This window comes from Scardinius erythrophthalmus (assembly GCF_964197995.2).
Source record: "Scardinius erythrophthalmus genome assembly, chromosome: 23".
In the NCBI taxonomy this organism is placed as follows: Eukaryota; Metazoa; Chordata; class Actinopteri; order Cypriniformes; family Leuciscidae; genus Scardinius; species Scardinius erythrophthalmus.
Window position 1 is genome coordinate 27,862,748 of NC_138243.1, and position 16,382 is coordinate 27,879,129.

General features: G+C 35.9%; 2 protein-coding genes across 6 annotated transcripts in view; both read left to right on the forward strand.

The window, feature by feature from the left end:
- Positions 1 to 13,505, forward strand: part of mphosph9 (M-phase phosphoprotein 9) — a 28,574-nt gene extending 15,069 nt beyond the window's left edge. Inside the window, exons 12-24 of one of the 2 annotated variants that reach the window (XM_081354319.1) lie at positions 322 to 409; positions 2,248 to 2,463; positions 2,555 to 2,602; positions 2,693 to 2,757; positions 3,725 to 3,826; positions 5,025 to 5,147; positions 5,257 to 5,417; positions 6,485 to 6,655; positions 7,114 to 7,234; positions 7,336 to 7,427; positions 9,151 to 9,368; positions 10,451 to 10,519; positions 12,242 to 13,477. In XM_081354319.1, coding sequence (XP_081210445.1) covers positions 322 to 409; positions 2,248 to 2,463; positions 2,555 to 2,602; positions 2,693 to 2,757; positions 3,725 to 3,826; positions 5,025 to 5,147; positions 5,257 to 5,417; positions 6,485 to 6,655; positions 7,114 to 7,234; positions 7,336 to 7,427; positions 9,151 to 9,368; positions 10,451 to 10,519; positions 12,242 to 12,343 — 1,576 coding nt within the window. In that variant the 3' untranslated portion in view covers positions 12,344 to 13,477. Of the gene's footprint in view, positions 1 to 321; positions 410 to 2,247; positions 2,464 to 2,554; positions 2,603 to 2,692; positions 2,758 to 3,724; positions 3,827 to 5,024; positions 5,148 to 5,256; positions 5,418 to 6,484; positions 6,656 to 7,113; positions 7,235 to 7,335; positions 7,428 to 9,150; positions 9,369 to 10,450; positions 10,520 to 12,241 lie in introns of both variants that reach the window. The other variant, XM_081354320.1, reaches the window with a different exon arrangement.
- Positions 13,506 to 14,266: 761 nt separating this feature from the next.
- The window catches only part of pitpnm2 (phosphatidylinositol transfer protein, membrane-associated 2), a 66,031-nt gene continuing 63,915 nt past the window's right edge, over positions 14,267 to 16,382 (forward strand). For 3 of the 4 annotated variants that reach the window (XM_081354310.1, XM_081354314.1, XM_081354316.1), the window contains exon 1: positions 14,323 to 14,923. The gene's annotated coding sequence lies outside the window, so the exon portion shown is untranslated. Of the gene's footprint in view, positions 14,924 to 16,382 lie in introns of all 4 variants that reach the window. The other variant, XM_081354315.1, reaches the window with a different exon arrangement.

A 16,382-nucleotide genomic window follows, 5' to 3' on the forward strand; every position in this document is an offset into this window, starting at 1 on the left:
ATTGGTTATTACTAGCCAAACATAAATATCATCAGCCATTATTTCTATATTTGTGCATTCCTTATATTTGAATATGAAGTGTCTGCTTCATTGTTTCAGACTGCATTGTGAAATTCAATAAGCAAATAATGAATAACTAGTAGGTCTAATGTGGTATATTGAAATATTTGGCTCTTTCTTCAGCCTGTTTTCTATCTGCGTTTACATCAGCACTGTGAGTCTGGTGACATCTGGTGTCTGGTGTTTAACGCACGATAAACACTGTCATCGGCGGAGTCTGATGAACTCTGACTGATTGTGTCTTTGATCATCGTTTGGTAGATGTCAGCACCTGGAACGAGCGTTAACAGAGGCAAGCACACGCATCCGAGAGCTGGAGATCAAAAACCACCTCTTGGAGAGACAGCTGGTATGAGTCACCGCCTCCATCTAAAACAGGAAATACATCGTGGCTTGCGTTTGAGTGCTTGCAGTCAGCAAAACGATATTAAAGAGATGATACACCCAAAAATGAAAATTAGGTCGTTAATCATCCTCATGTCGTTCCAAACCCGTAAGACTTTTGTTCATATTTGGAACACAAATGAAGATCTTTTTGATGAAATCTGAGCAATTTCTGTCCCTCTATTGACAGCTACGCAACTACCTTGCTTGATGTGCGAGAACAAACCTCTTGCGGAAGCTCAAACGTGCTGCGTCACACAAGAATGAACCTCATTGGTTCTCGCAGGTCATGCTCGAGCTCCCGTAAAATGGATAATTCACCGATTGGCATTAAGCTTTGTATCAGTAGAAACCCGGTAGTATTCTCGAATGACCGTGCATCCCTACCTCATGTCCCCCTGAGACGAGAGATTTCTGTATTGTGTGTCTGGAAAAAAACTTTTAATGACGCAAAAATCGTGATTTAGCTCATCGGAGGCTTTTTTTGTCCAGAGGCGAGAGACTACAGCCAGTAGGAGGAGCTCGTTCCGCATGTCTTCAACCCGCCCGTAGGGGGAGCTCACGATAAAACGCCGTCTTTTCAGTTTCGAGTCGACTTGACTTGTAGCCTAGCTGTATCATTTCTCCCGATACTGCCCTCTGTAACCGGTAGGCGTGGCTTGGGAGTGTCCTCGTAGGGCAGCGAAGCAAGTGCATTCTGGGAGTTGTTGTCTTTCATCCACATGAGCCAAAAATACATTTTCTGGCTTTTCTCAGTCTAGAAGGCACCAACTTCTAAAATAATTTCACATTTCTACTACATAAATGACCCAATTAAAATACACATTCATCTTTCCAGCGGTCAAATATCCCTTTAATCACAACTGATGTGTGAGTTGATGAATGTTTACATGTGAATAAAAGCCTAAATTCAATCTGTTCATCGTATAAAGCGATCAAGTCTCTTAAAAAAAATGGATTAAACCGCTGGCTTTATATGGATTAGTATTACGATCTCTTTATGAACTTTTTGAATTGGTAGTTGTCAATTGAGTGACAGAAATCTCCCAGATTTCGTCAAAAAGATCTTCAATTGTGTTCCGAAGAGGAACATTTCAACAACTCAAAGCTTCTTCCCCACTATATGCTGAACATTTACTATGTTGGCTCAAGAAAGTCAATATTCTGATCTACTATTTAAACTTACTAGTGTTTTCACCCAACCCCCGGTGTTATCGGTAAGGCCGATGTTTTAAAGGAGAACTCCGGTCAATTTTAACATTGAGCTCATTTTTTTGTACATTTGGAGTGCTGTCAATACAGAAAACAACGACAAAAATCGGTGTTGCCTACACCGAGTTATTCTATTTTTAAAATTTGCACCCTGTTGACTTCAATAGGGCAAGTACTAAACCTGCTTTTAGCCTCTTAACATCCTTGATGTGTCATTACAAGTGCACAGAAAATGTGAGTGATTCCTTCTGAGTGAACACGGGTGAATCTGACTGCAGTAGATGTGAAAGATATGTATAAAAATGATGTTATTTAAGCCAGCGCAAATACCTGTTTACATCCTGTTTTTCGGTTGAAGTCCAAAGTAGTCGATTGCCGAGTTCACGCGCATAGGTTTAGTTACCTATGATCACGCGCGTGAACTCCAAATGTATAAAAAAAGCTCAATGTTAAAATTGACCGGAGTTCTCCTTTAAGTTTATATACCGATGTAAAAATTGTCTCACCTAATAATAGAGATCATGAATGACTGGAAAAGTGGTAAAAATGTGTTTAAACACTGCTATCCTAAAGTTTGTGTTTGTGGTCCAGGCGGAATGGCCGGAGCGATATGATGCAGCCAGTGCCACGGTCCAGACCCTGCAGCAGCGCTTAGATGAGACCAAACACAGCAGCCACGAGAAAGATGCCACCATGATCAAACTGAAGAACCGCCTGCGTCAGCTGGAGGAAGCCATGCAGAACGCCTGTAAAGAGGTGGATGAGAAAGAGGCCCGCATGAGGAAAGAACACAAGATGCTGCAGGATGTGAGCCATGCAGAATCCTTTAAACGCCCCTTATGCTGTTGTGTCGGACCATAAAGTTCAATGTGATGATGTGCGTGTTTTTTTTTGGCAGCTCCTCCACGAATATGATTCATTGAGAAGAGAGCATGAAGGAACGAAGGTGAAAACTGTTTTTATCTGACACCATGACACAAATCGACAAAATTTATACAAAGTGCGCAAACTAAAAAAGTTGTTTCTTTCCTAACAGGACAAGCTGGCCTCAACTGAAAACAAGCTCTTTGATGCCAATGATCAAATATGTGAACTGAAAAGGTAGTCAGATTTCATTTAAAAATCTGCATTTAGTATCATCATATGAACTGATATTTTTTTATTTAAATTAAAATTAATATTTAACAATTGCATGCATTGCATGCTATGTTATAATTAATTGTTAAATGTAATATTTAACAAACATTAAAGCAAAGTCATATTTATTTTGAAATATATTCAATTATACCAATTATAATAATTATAAATGAAAAATGTTCTTAATATGCAATTATTTTGTGTTGTACAGTTTGTTGGTATGATTACTATTATAATTCATCATGTTTACATGTAATATATACAGTAGTGGCCAAAAGTGATGATAGAAATATAAGGAAAATATTTTATATTTAAAAAAAAGTATTAATTTTTTTAAATATTTAAAATTTTTATATTTATCTGAAAAAAATTATTTGGCAAACTACAGCTACAGGCTTTATTTTACTATGCAAAACAAATGCATAGAAAAACAAAAAGCTCACAAACAAAGCGTACATTGACTACAACATAATCAGTTTAAATAATATTTCGTTGGTTCTCTCTTGTTTTTGCATATGTTCATAATTTGTCGGTTAATAGTCAATGATCGCTTTAGCTTGGGTTGTCGATTAGGGAAAAAAACTATATGAACATGTCTAATATATAGGGATGCTGGTCATGACAGCCTGGCCAATAATTATGTCGGCACAATTTGTCAACGTTTCATTGGGTTGTTATCACAAATAAAACAATTGACTCCAAGCACAACTACACAATATGCTTACAAAATCTTTACAAATTTTAAAAGCATTTGAATAAAGGGAGATGTCAATTTTCTCAGGCCGGACTTCACTTTTGCCCACTACTATATATAACATGGGTAGTAATATGAATGCTATAGTTAAAAGGAAATAATATATTAGTATATCCTTTAGTGTACTAACTAGACATCTTTAAAAATAATAATTTCTGAATTTCTCTGGTTTTGAAGGGCCATCTCGAAGCTAGAAACTCAGATCCGACAGTTGCAGCATGAGAATCTGGGCAAAACACGTCAGTCTCTTCATGGTAACTCGCAGCCATCTGGAGCGGGGTACGAAACTCACAAAACATCTTCATCAGGGGCCTATGGGTGCTTTCACACTTTCCATTGCTTGGTTTGAACCCTCCTTGTTCCCCTCTGGTCTCTGTTCACATTATATTATTGGGTCCGAACCATGGTATCAAGCTGATGATCACATTTTTTTAACCTTGCGTCTATCTGCCGCGATTGAACTGCAAATGTTCAAATCTCTCTGCTTGCAGTCAGTCACTCTTGTCAGGAAAGTGAGCGATAACACACACAAACACACCGTTTTAGTGAATCACATTTCGTCGTAAATCGTGGTTCTTTTATGTGATTTTGTCCAATTGCATTCATATCAGCAGCGAACTTTACCGGAGTTCACACAGGGTTTCTGCAGGTCTTAAAGTCTTACAAAGTCTTAATTCGTCTTTACACAAATTAAGGCCTTAAAAAAGTCTTAAATCAGAGCAGAAAGTCTTAAATTCATAAAGTTAGGGCATTAAATGTTGCATGCATTGTAAAATATGAATATCCTGTTTTTCAATACAAATATCTAAACTGCCTTAAATCGATATACATTTACTTGAAGCAAATGTAAAATGAAGTCTTGAAAAATTGATTAGTTTATGCTTAAAACAATAACATATATCTGTCAATAAGTTATGAAAACTTCACTTTTAATTAAGTCCCTTGGTAGATATTCTTGTTTTAATCATAAAGCCACTTCATTTTGACAGAAAACAAGACTTATTTTGTGTAATTTTGCATCTCACTTAAATGCGTATTGATTTAAGAATCGTTTTTTTGTTAAATTAATTAAAAAGTAATGGATCTGTTGAAAGTTTAAGTATTTTCAAACTCTGAAATGTTGCTAATACAATTCGTGTTTCTCCCTAAACATTTACATTTAGAGAACATATTGACATATTTTGTTCACAATGGTCATTCCTTAAGTATTCTTTACTTGGTCTTAAAAAGGTCTTTAAAAAGTCTTAAATTTACCTTCGTAAAATCTACAGAAACCCTGTCACATGAACCGTACCCCAGACAACCCTGGACTGAAAACAGCGTTCGCATCAACCATATGAACTGAACTGTGACGTCAGTCGAGCACCAAAAGTGCTAGTGTGAAAGCACTCTGAAACAGTGTTTTAGTTTTTTTCAAACAATGAAATTGATGTATTATCACAGTTATTACTGAAACTCACAAACTGAATCTTTCCAGTTTGTTCCACCACCCTGATCTTCTGCTTTCACCAAGTAAAAGGCAGCGAGACGTAGATGTGGGCAAGAGGAACGGCGCTGGTCTCAGGGCTGAACAGACATCCTCTGACCGAACAGCTAGAGGGTACTTCATTATTCATATTTCTACACAATATTAATTTCTTTACCATGCTGTGCTGTGGCACGTTACTTAAAGAAGCTGATTTCTGACTTGTGTTCTCCTCTGTCATCAGGCGGGTGTCTCCACCAGAGAGAGAACAGACTCCGGGTCACTGTGAAGAGACGAGGAAGAGGGATGTCCCACTGACGCCCATGATGAAGGCCCTGATCCAGATGGAGGACACTAAAGCCACCGAGGGGCGTGTTCTGTCCAAGAACGGCTGCAGTTCGTCCAGTATGTCTCGAAATTCTCCTTAATAAAACTGCATTTGAGGTTGGGATAGACTGAATGGTGTCCAAGTACCTCCTGCAACGTTTTGGGGAATGTACTGTGAATTGTGTAGCTTTTTTTTTAAACAGTAGTTAGCTACACTACAAATAATTCTTAAGGATTTAATATATTTAAATTATATAAAATGATATAAATAATAAGCGTTATTGTTGCACGAAAGTAATGTGGGTTTCAATTAGGGTGACAGCATCAGATTTGGACACACAAATGTATACTAAACACATACAAAGTAATAAAACAAAATTTATAGAATTTGAAAATGTGCATTTGACATTTTTATATTTATTGACTATAATATTTACATTACCATTGAAATGTTTTGGGTCAGTGGGATTTCTTTTAAATAAATTCATTTATATTTAGCAAGGACACATTGCTAAATTGATCAGAAGTGACAGTAAAGACATTTATAATGTTACAAAAGGTTTCCATTTCATAAAATGTTCTTTTGAACTTTGTATTCATCATCAATATTCAGAGAATTGTTTTTATCATGGTTTCCACAAAAATATGAAGCAGCAGAACTGTTTTCATCATTGTTAATAATAGTAAATGTTTGTTGAGCATCAAATCATATTAGAATGATTTCTGAAGGATCATGTGACACTGAAGACTGGAGTAATGATGCTGAAATTTCAGCTTTGATCACTGGAATAAATTACATTTTAACAGATATTAAAATAGAAAACGGTTATTTTACATTTAAATAATACTTCACAATATTACAGTTTTTACGTTATTTTTTATCAAATAAATGCAGCCTTGGTGAACATAAGAGACTTCTATCAAAAACATTCACAAAATGTACGGGTTGTACATATTGGGTATTTTATGAGCCCACATTTTGATTATCTATATTGATTATCTATATATGATTTACAGTAGCTATTATCTACAAGGAAAGCTACAGTAATTTGAATACTGCTGAACTACTAACCCTAATCCTAACAGTTATTTAGTTTCTCTTTAATATTCTCAACTGGTGATTTTTACTTTGTGATGTGCTTTAGGGTTGGCTAGGAGGAGGCCTACCGTGGCTTTTGTGGAGAGTTCTGTGAGGGACGCGGCGGAGGAGCGGAGCGGGGCTGTCCTGAGGGCCCAGAGGAGTCTCTCTCCAGAAGGTCACAGGTCATCATCTCTGCCCCCCAGAGCACAGAGGGCCAACCCTTTCTCCACACCTAGTAAGTGACCCAAATCTTTAGTATGTGAGTTTCTCACAGGTTCACGTTTTTGAAGGTTGTGCAGAGAACTTTTATTCCCCAAAAGGCTTGTGTTCTCGAGCCACCAGGCGCACTGTTGTTGCCGGGTCGGAGTGTGTTAAGGGTTTTCTGTTAGAGCGGTGTCGTGTTAGCGGCCCCTAAGTTAATAACTAATGATCTTTGCAATGTAAGTGAATCAATCAAAACTAACTTTAACTGGACAATAACTTTATTCTAGAGCTGCTGGAAAGCCAAAACAATCTCTTCTACTGTAATTTCCAATTATCACTGTAAAGCTGCTTTGAAACAATCTATACTGTTAAAAGCGCTGTATAAATGAAGGTGACTTGAGTGTTGGATATATGATTATGCCATTTTCAAAGTAACTGATAAAACTCCAACTTCACTGATTGTTTATTTTATTTTATTTTAAATGTTAGCAAAGAGGGACACGTTACTCATGCCTCTCTCAGCCAAGTCCAGTCCTAAGCGCTGCCCAACTGAGAACTTCTCCACTGCGTTGGGTCACTCTCTTCCATCCCAGGAACACCTGCAGAGCCGGTAACATTTCTGTCCTGCTGTCTGATCCACTTGCCATCCGCGCTGATCAGTTGTCTGTATATAATGTGCCTGATGTGTCTCATAAATGCCTTGTTTTTTAGGGTGGATTTTGGTTTTGATCGAAATGGCATCAGTTCCTCTTTACCAAGTCCAAGGAAGAGGTTACAGTTCAATCCTTCTGAGAGACTGGAAGGTATTGTTACTTTCTTTTTCTGCTTTTAGCTGTCAAATGTACACAATCCTAGAAGAAGAAACAGTGATACTGACCATTAATTACAGTGCTTGTTCATTTTTATTTATTTAATATTTTTTTACAAATATAATTTATATACTTTTCTACAATCGTTTTTTTGTTTATGTGTGCGTAATATACACTACCGGTCAAAAGTTTTAGATCGGTAAGATTTTTAATGTTTTTAAAAGAAGTGTTGACAGCAGTGGCTGTCTCAGAAAAACATCAAAGACAGAATGACTGAATCAAACTTCCCATATTTCTGCCAAACATTCTGAGTGGTTCAGCAGAGTTGTGGAGTGATGAATCACAATGAAACACGAGTTGCATAGCGATGCTCCAGAGCAAGAGAAATATAATTATAAATGCATCTCTACCACAGTGAAGCATGGAAGAAGTGTCTCATTGTGTTTGGATGAACTGTTAGAAGCGATTAACATCGAGTGGACTCTTCTTCCTGTAAAAAGCTGTCTGAAAGTTGGAAAGGCTTTTCCGTGCCAAGCTACTTTATCTACAGTATTTGTGCAATTCTTGCTAATTCCCTGACCAGTGATTTATGATTAAAAGACCACTAAATATTATTTGACTATATACTGGTCAAAAGTTTGGAAACATTACGTTTTTTATATATTTTTGAAAGAAGTCTCTAATGCTTATCAAGGCTGCATTTATTTGATCAAAAATACAGAAAAAAACGGTAATATTGTGAAATATTATTACAACTTAAAATAATAGTTTTCTTTTTATATATTTCTTAAAAAAAGAATTTATTCCTGTGATGCAAAGCTGAATTTTCAGCATCATTACTCCAGTCTTCAGTGTCACATGATCCTTCAGAAATCATTCTAATATTCTGATTTATTATGAGTGTTGGAAACAGTTCTGCTGCCTAATATATTTGATGAATAAAAGGTTAAAAAGAACTGCATTTATTCAAAATAAAACAATATTTTCTAATAATATAAATCTTCTTTACTATCACTTTTTATCAATTTAACACATCCTTGCTGAATAAAAGTATTGATTTATTTAAAAAAAAGAAAATTATTGACCAGTAGTGTATATTGTCGTAACAAAAGATTTCTATTTTTAAAGAATTTGCTGCTTTTTTAATTTTTTTACTTTTTATTCATCAAAGTATCCTAAAAAAAGCATCACAGGTTATGAAAAAATATTAAGCAGCAGAACTGTTTCCAACTTTGATAATGAATCATCATATTAGAATGATTTCTGAAGGATCATGTGATAGACTGGAGTAATGATCCTGAAAATTCAGCTTTGCATCACAGAAATAAATGATAATTTAAAGTATAATAAATTGAAAACCAATTATTTTAAATTGTAATAATATATCACAATATTACAATTTGTTTTTTCTGTATTTTTGATCAAATAAATGCAGGCTTGATGAGCAGAAGAAACTTCTTTCAAAAACATTCAAAATAGTAATGTTTCCAAACTTTTGACCTGTACTGTGTGTGTGTGTGTGTGTGTGTATATAGATAGATAGATAGATAGATAGATAGATAGATAGATAGATAGATAGATAGATAGATAGATAGATAGATATAATGGATTTTCAAACCATTATTTTAACTAAAACGTTAACACTACTACTTTGCTAGCCTATAAGCAGTGGTATTTCCTTCAGGAAACGTAACTCTTGTGGTAATTTCCTCCTCAGGGAACCCTCAGTCCAGCGTGGGCTCGTCTGAGCCGGCAGAGAGCAGTGGATCTGAGGAACATGCGGTCGGGTCGAGCTGGGAGGAACCGGAAGCTGCCGTCAGCTCGCTGAACACACAAGACGCCGGTGAAGAGACGTCCCTCTCCTGTCAGCCTCGCATTCAGTCGCTGGCTGACGCAGAGCGCCTCTTTGATGAGCTCACACAGGAAAAGCAGCAGGTGATTGTGGGATATTTCCTGTTGTTACACGGTTCTCTAGAATACTTCATTCGTGGCATTTCTGTTGTCAAATATTTTTAAATAAATCAGCTAAACAATTTAATAATATAGTATAGTGAATAATGTAGTAAAACACACACTATTATACACATATTTTTAATAAACTAAGTCAAGTCACCTTTATTTATAAAGTGCTTTTTACAATACAGATCGTTTCAAAGCAGCTTTACAGTGATAACAGGAAAATAATGCAACAAAGTTTGTTTCTAGAATAAAATAGCGTCACAGTCCAGCTTAAGTAAATTCAGTGATGGTTAATTTTTGTTGTAAAAAAGTTATTAATTTAGTTAATTATTATATAATATATACAGTCGCTGTGCAGTCCATCTCAGTTCAGTTCTCATATAATGGCGTCAAAGCAGGCAGATCAATAATATTGTTGAATATTAAATGTCCCCCAACTAAGCAAGCCAAAGGCGACAGTGGCAAGGAACCAAAACTCCATCATGTGTCTGAATGGAGAAAAAAAAAACCTTGGGAGAAACCAGGCTCCTCTGGCTATGGTTCAGGCAGAATTACAGGTCAGAAGTCAGATTATATTGGCACATTCAGAATATTTAACTAAGAAACTAATTATTCAGTTTCTTGAGTTAGACGTGTAGAAGAAGAATACAAATTATATTTTTTAGCAATTTCTAAAAGCTGACAAAACCAATGATTTATTTCAGCTCATTTGTGTTTGGTCATAGACATGCTGAAGTCATTATTATGAAACTAGGAACTCTCAAAGCTCATGGATTGCATGTCTTAATGTCACATGAGTGTTTGGACGGCGTGTGACTCCCTCACGAGTCTTGCTGGTAGATTGCGTGTTTCTGCTGTGTCCTCAGCACTACACATTACATAACCTGCCTTTACAGTGCTGCTTGTTAATCATGTCTATTTTTAGCCCAGGCTTCCCTTTTCCTAATCATGCTGAGGAGTGCTAATTCAAAACCCTGTTGTTTAAGCTCAGCTGTTTCCATCCAGCAATTTGCTGAGTGCTGTGACAGTTTCCTCGAATATTTATTTATTTTCCACAGATTGAGGCAGCACTGAGCCGGATTCCTGGGACCGGGGCCCGGGTCACGTTGCAGACCAGGCTAGACGAGGTGAGAACACAATCGCTTTCCATTCAGATGCATATATAGACCAAAAATATTATATCATGATATGAGCAATTTTATTTCATGGTATATATCACAATCATCACAGAATAAAAAATAAAAAAGGTAATTGGGACTTTTTATCTCACAATTCAAATTCGAGTCAGAATTGCATGATATAGTCGCAGTGGAGAGAAAAAAGTTTGAATTGCGTGATAGTCGCAAATTGTGAGTTATAAAGTCAGAATTGTGAGATATAAACTTGCAATTGCGAGAAAAAAGTCAATATTGCGAGTTAAAAAGCACGCAATTTATTGCACGCAATTCTGACTTTATAACTCGCAATTGCAAATTTATATCTTGCAATTCTGACTTTAATACGCAATTGCGAATTTATATCTAGCAATTCCAACTTTTTAATACGCAATTATGAATTTATATCTCGCAATTGTAAGAAAAAAGTCAGAATTGTGAGATATAAACTCGCAATTGCGAGTTATCAAGTCAGAATTGCGTGATATAGTCGCAGTGGCGAGAAAAAAGTTTGAATTGCGTTATAAAGTCAGAATTGTGAGATATAAACTTGCAATTGCGAGAAAAAAGCCAATATTGCGAGTTAAAAAGTCAGAATTGCGAGTTTATTGCACACAATTCTGACTTTATAACTCGCAATTGCGAATTTATATCTAGCAATTCCAACTTTTTAATACGCAATTATGAGTTTATATCTCGCAATTATGAGAAAAAAGTCAGAATTGTGAGATATAAACTCGCAATTGCGAGTTATCAAGTCAGAATTGCGTGATATAGTCGCAGTGGCGAGAAAAAAGTTTGAATTGCGTTATAAAGTCAGAATTGAGAGATATAAACTTGCAATTGCAAGAAAAAAGTCAATATTGCGAGTTAAAAAGTCAGAATTGCGAGTTTATTGCACGCAATTCTGACTTTATAACTTGCAATTGCAAATTTATATCTTGCAATTCTGACTTTAATACGCAATTGCGAATTTATATCTAGCAATTCCGACTTTTTAATTCGCAATTATGAGTTTATATCTCGCAATTGTGAGAAAAAAAAAGTCTGAATTGTGAGATTAAAAAGTCACACTTATCTTTTAAATTGTTTTATTCCGTGGCAGAAACAAGCTTCCATAACAATCATCGTTGGGTGTAATGCGATACTAAGTAATTAATTACTGTAATTTATTTACTTTTCCCTTGAAAAAGTAAAGTATGGGATTACTCTTAATTTTTTTTGTTATTTAATTGCAGTTACTTCTGATGTAATTGTGTTAAATACTGTATAGGGCAATGCTATATAAAACAATAGTGGATTTAATATCTAATGTTTAAATGTATGTTTAATGTAACCTTCTTTCTTTAAATACTTTGGTCATAATTTAGGAAATTTTATATTTATTTGAAAGAATTAAAAGAGCAGTTTCATGTCTATCCTCTTTTGATATAATTAGTAGCTTGTAATTAATTACTTTTTGTAACTTACCCAACACTGATCACAATATAGTTAATTTTGCTGGAAATTCAACCCCAAAAAGGTGTTTTATATGTTACAACTGTGATAATTACTTTTGTTAATAATCCAGTGAATTTAACACTTTACAAATGAAAGGCTCTCTTTTTTTAATTAATTTTTTATAAAGATGATTATGCATAACAAATGACCCAAATGTGTAACATTATAAACTTTATGATGTTATCCATCTCCCAGGTGTCCTTGGAGAATCGCCTAGAAAAGGTGAACCGCGACCTCGGATTCATCCGCATGACTTTAAAAAGATTCAACATCCTGCGTTCTTCTGCCAACATATAGCCAACAGTGAACTGTCATGAATTATGATCACATCCCAGTGGCTTTCTTTATTCTGGACAATATGAATTATTATTACAATGGAGCGATCGTTCCACTGTACAGACTCTGCTATGTACATGTTCAGTAAATATTTCTACTTTTATTACTGTAGGATCTATTTTGTATGTTTTATTACATGGTGAACATAGTATAAAGTATATTTTAATAATGCCTAGATTTGTAAAAACATTTACTTTTTTAATGTCACAGAAATATGGAAAATTGTACGCTCGACTCATTCAGGTGAATGATGTAGATATTTTTTAATTTTATTCATTTGCTGCTGATAAATGAATGGCAAAAATACAGTCCTGCAGGGCAGCTCATTTGCATATGTTTCCATTCCACTTGTGTGTCTTATGACTTTTGATTTAAATGACACTTGAAAGGGTATATCATTTGTTCAAATATCAGGTTTGTGGCTTGCTCATTAATTAATAATTTACGTGATAACATTTCCTGTGCCATACAAGAGCAGAGAATGATAGCACATATCTGATAATAGGACGAGTAGAAATGAGAACTCAAACCCAAACCAGCACTGTTTACACATGATTATCAAAGGTAGACCTCTGACATTTTCCAATGCAACACAGGATGTGCTGCTTACTTTGATGCATGAAATTTAAAATATGCTCTTCTCTGCTTTTCCATCGTTAGCTGTTGACAGTTCATCTCTTTTCTTTTTTTTCCTGTGGCTCATGGAATCTATTTAACTGTTGCACAAAAATGTTCCACGATTAAAACTGCTTACGGAATGTGTTTGGCAGTGTAATTTAGCGTCGAGTCATTATGATTTGATGACATCTCTATTATGTTAGACTCTTGGTTGTTTGCTCAGATCATTTGTTAAATGAGCTTGAAATGTGTTTGTATTCATCACAACTGTTTTGGTGTTAAAGGCATAATTCAGCCAAAAAAGGAAAATACCCTTCTGGAAATATGTAAACAAAGAAGTGTGTGTAATGCAAACCTGCCAGATTTGTATGTGGAAAAGCATGGGCGGAAGGCAAGGTTTTCAGTGAAAATGAATAACTTGAAGGTATAGTTAAACAATAATGACTTGATTTATGGCTCTTAAATTTACTTTCTCGCATTTATAGTTGTTGCGTTTTTGTTTTTTGGGAAATTTTGTCATCACTTACCCCTCAAGTTGTTCCAAACCTATATGTGTTTCTTCTGTTGAACACAAAAGAAGATATTTTGAAGAATGTTGGTAATCAAACAGTTGACAGTAGCCATTGCCTTCCATTGTTTGTTTGTTTTCCTATTATGGAAGCCAATGGTTACCGTCAACTGTTTGGTTACCAACATTCTTCAACATATCTTCTTTTTTGTTCAACAGAAGAAACACATACAGGTTTAAAACAACTTGAGGATGAGTAAGTGATGACAAAATGTTTATTTTTGGCAGAACTATCCCTTTAACAGCTATAGTCTCCATCCACTTTCATTGTATGGAAAAGAGCTGCTTGGACATTTAGCAAAAACAAACAAACAACAACTTTTATTCCACAGAAACATGAAAACTGGATTTGAAACGTCATAAGGGTGAGTTAAATGATTTTTAATTTAAGGGGTAGACTATCCCTTTAAATTTCAATCTACATTCGCGCTATTTTTTTGGCTACTAGTCCCCATCCACTTCCATTGTATAGGCTTTTATCTCCAAAGACAAATGATCTCCCTTCGTGTTCCCCAGAAAAAAGAAATCGATATGGATTGTGAACAACGTGATGGTGAGTAAACAATGACAGAATTTTAATTTGGTCTCACCTCAAAACTTTTACACACAGCGTCGATTCAGCTATCGCACTGCGACAGGCCGCCGTCAGGGGGCGCTACGGCGATGGAAACATAACGGCCTAGACTAGTCTAGAGGAAGGGGAGAGGCGAATTTACCATCCAATGATATCACACCAGAAATGATGCTGCTGCTCGCACTTTCGGTAAATATAGAAAGGAGGAAAGGACGTGCACGCACTGAAAAGCTAGGTCAAGGTTTTGAAAAAGAACATAAGCTTTAAATAGATCCACAGAACCCACGGGACGTCACGCAAATGCACGGATCAGCATACCTGTACAGTTTTTCTGCCTGCTGTTTTTAAAGGATCCACTAGATCAGCTGCAGCGGATATAATGATGCAGGAAGCCTCTCTCCCGCTGCTCTATATGCTGAAAACAACAGTGCAAAGGCAGTGACAGCCGAGCTCGAGCTCTAGTGTGGTTTAACCAGTCCTGTCACTTCCTCTTTGACGTGTGCATGTTTTGGACTGTCAGTTCAGTTTTACGTTCTATTTTAAAACCACAGGACTTTGTATTTACTTGCATGGAGGACAGTGTTGGCCTGCTTTCCTGTTTTATTTAGTCGGATGAACCGGTAGCCAGCTGCTTGCTTCTACACAGCGCGAGGAAATTGCGTTGCAGCGACCGGCAGACACCTCGACCTGCAGCGGGGATGTGTGTGAGCTGAAGCCGCCGGATATTGATGGCCACGTCGCTCTGATAAGAGCCGATTTGAGCTAAAACTCCGCGCCGAAGGTAAGAAAAACCAAAGCGCGCGAAATATCTGTTCGCGCGGTTGTCACATTTGAAATGTAATTCTTAACGTTCATTATTTTGATTTTAACGGTCGCTTGCGAGTAAGCTAGTCACACGGCCTTCATTCGTGACCAAAATAGATAATTAAACGCCATAAATCCTGGTTTTTCTTAAACGGATTGCCCTATTTAAACGAACCATTTGGGAGCTATAATGAGATTAATGTATGTGAGTCTTAAAGGGGTTAATTAATTGTGGAAGAGATTATTGTATTATTTAGATGCTGTAATTTTAGTCTTATCTTCAGTCTTTTACAGTTGTCTAGATTAGATGGGATTCATAAATTGGCCAATCTTCACGGTAGCATGAATAGTTAATGAAGGTTATCGCTGGCCAGTCAAATCACTTAACACTGTTTGATATTGTAGTCAAACTTCTGTACGTTACCTGTAATAATTAACTATTCAGTTTCTTGAGTTCGCATTGAGTTTATTTATATGTTCATGGATAGTTGGCAAGATATCTTTAAAGAGCCTCACTTATTTCTGTTTCTGTGTAATTTATAGATGGGCATGGAAATGGATAATTTTTGCCTAACGTTAAGTGAATTACCTCAGGGAAACCTGGTTATGAGATATATAATTTGGTTATTGTGGTGTTGAATTTGTGACCTCTTACTGACGGTCCATCAAAATTAATTAGCTTTTAGAGATAACCTACCAGGTTGAAGAAGATTAACTTTACAAGTGACATCCACTGTACATCCATATAACAGATGAATACCTAATATGAGTGATTCTGTGCTGTAAATAAGTGATTAACTTTTTTTTTATGTCAAGATTTTTGATTCACAGTTAACACTGTTCCCACAGTCAGGAAAAAACTTCTTATGGTGGGAAGGTGGCCTTTAAAAGGGCAGGAAAGGCCAGTTGCATTTCTGTTTTGAATATACATTGTTGAAATTAAGCTAAGCTCTAAAGTAACTTATTAGATATACATTTGTATTTGTAAATATAAATTCTACAGTATGATTTTCTTAATGTGAGAAAACGGTCTCAAAAGGCTGGTCATATAAATGGCACAGACATGACACTATTTCTGTGTGCATGTCCTTTTAATAATTGTCCATTTTTGGGTGGTTGTTTCCTTGATGACCTTGTTTGTCTTGGTCTATTGGATACCAAAAGTTAATCAAATGTTAGAAATACCTTACATGGTTAAAGATTAGAAAACCCTCATGGTTTTGTTGCTCAGACTGAGGCAAAAAGAGTTTGTGTAAAACATAGTTTCGCATATAGTTTGGCTTAGATCTATCTATCTATCTATCTATCTATCTATCTATCTATCTATCTATCTATCCATTCATCCGTATGTCTATCTATCCATGTCCGTCCATGTTGATTCTACATTTTTTACATTTGATCCCCCAGTCCTAAATTTGTGGTTCCATCCTCGATCA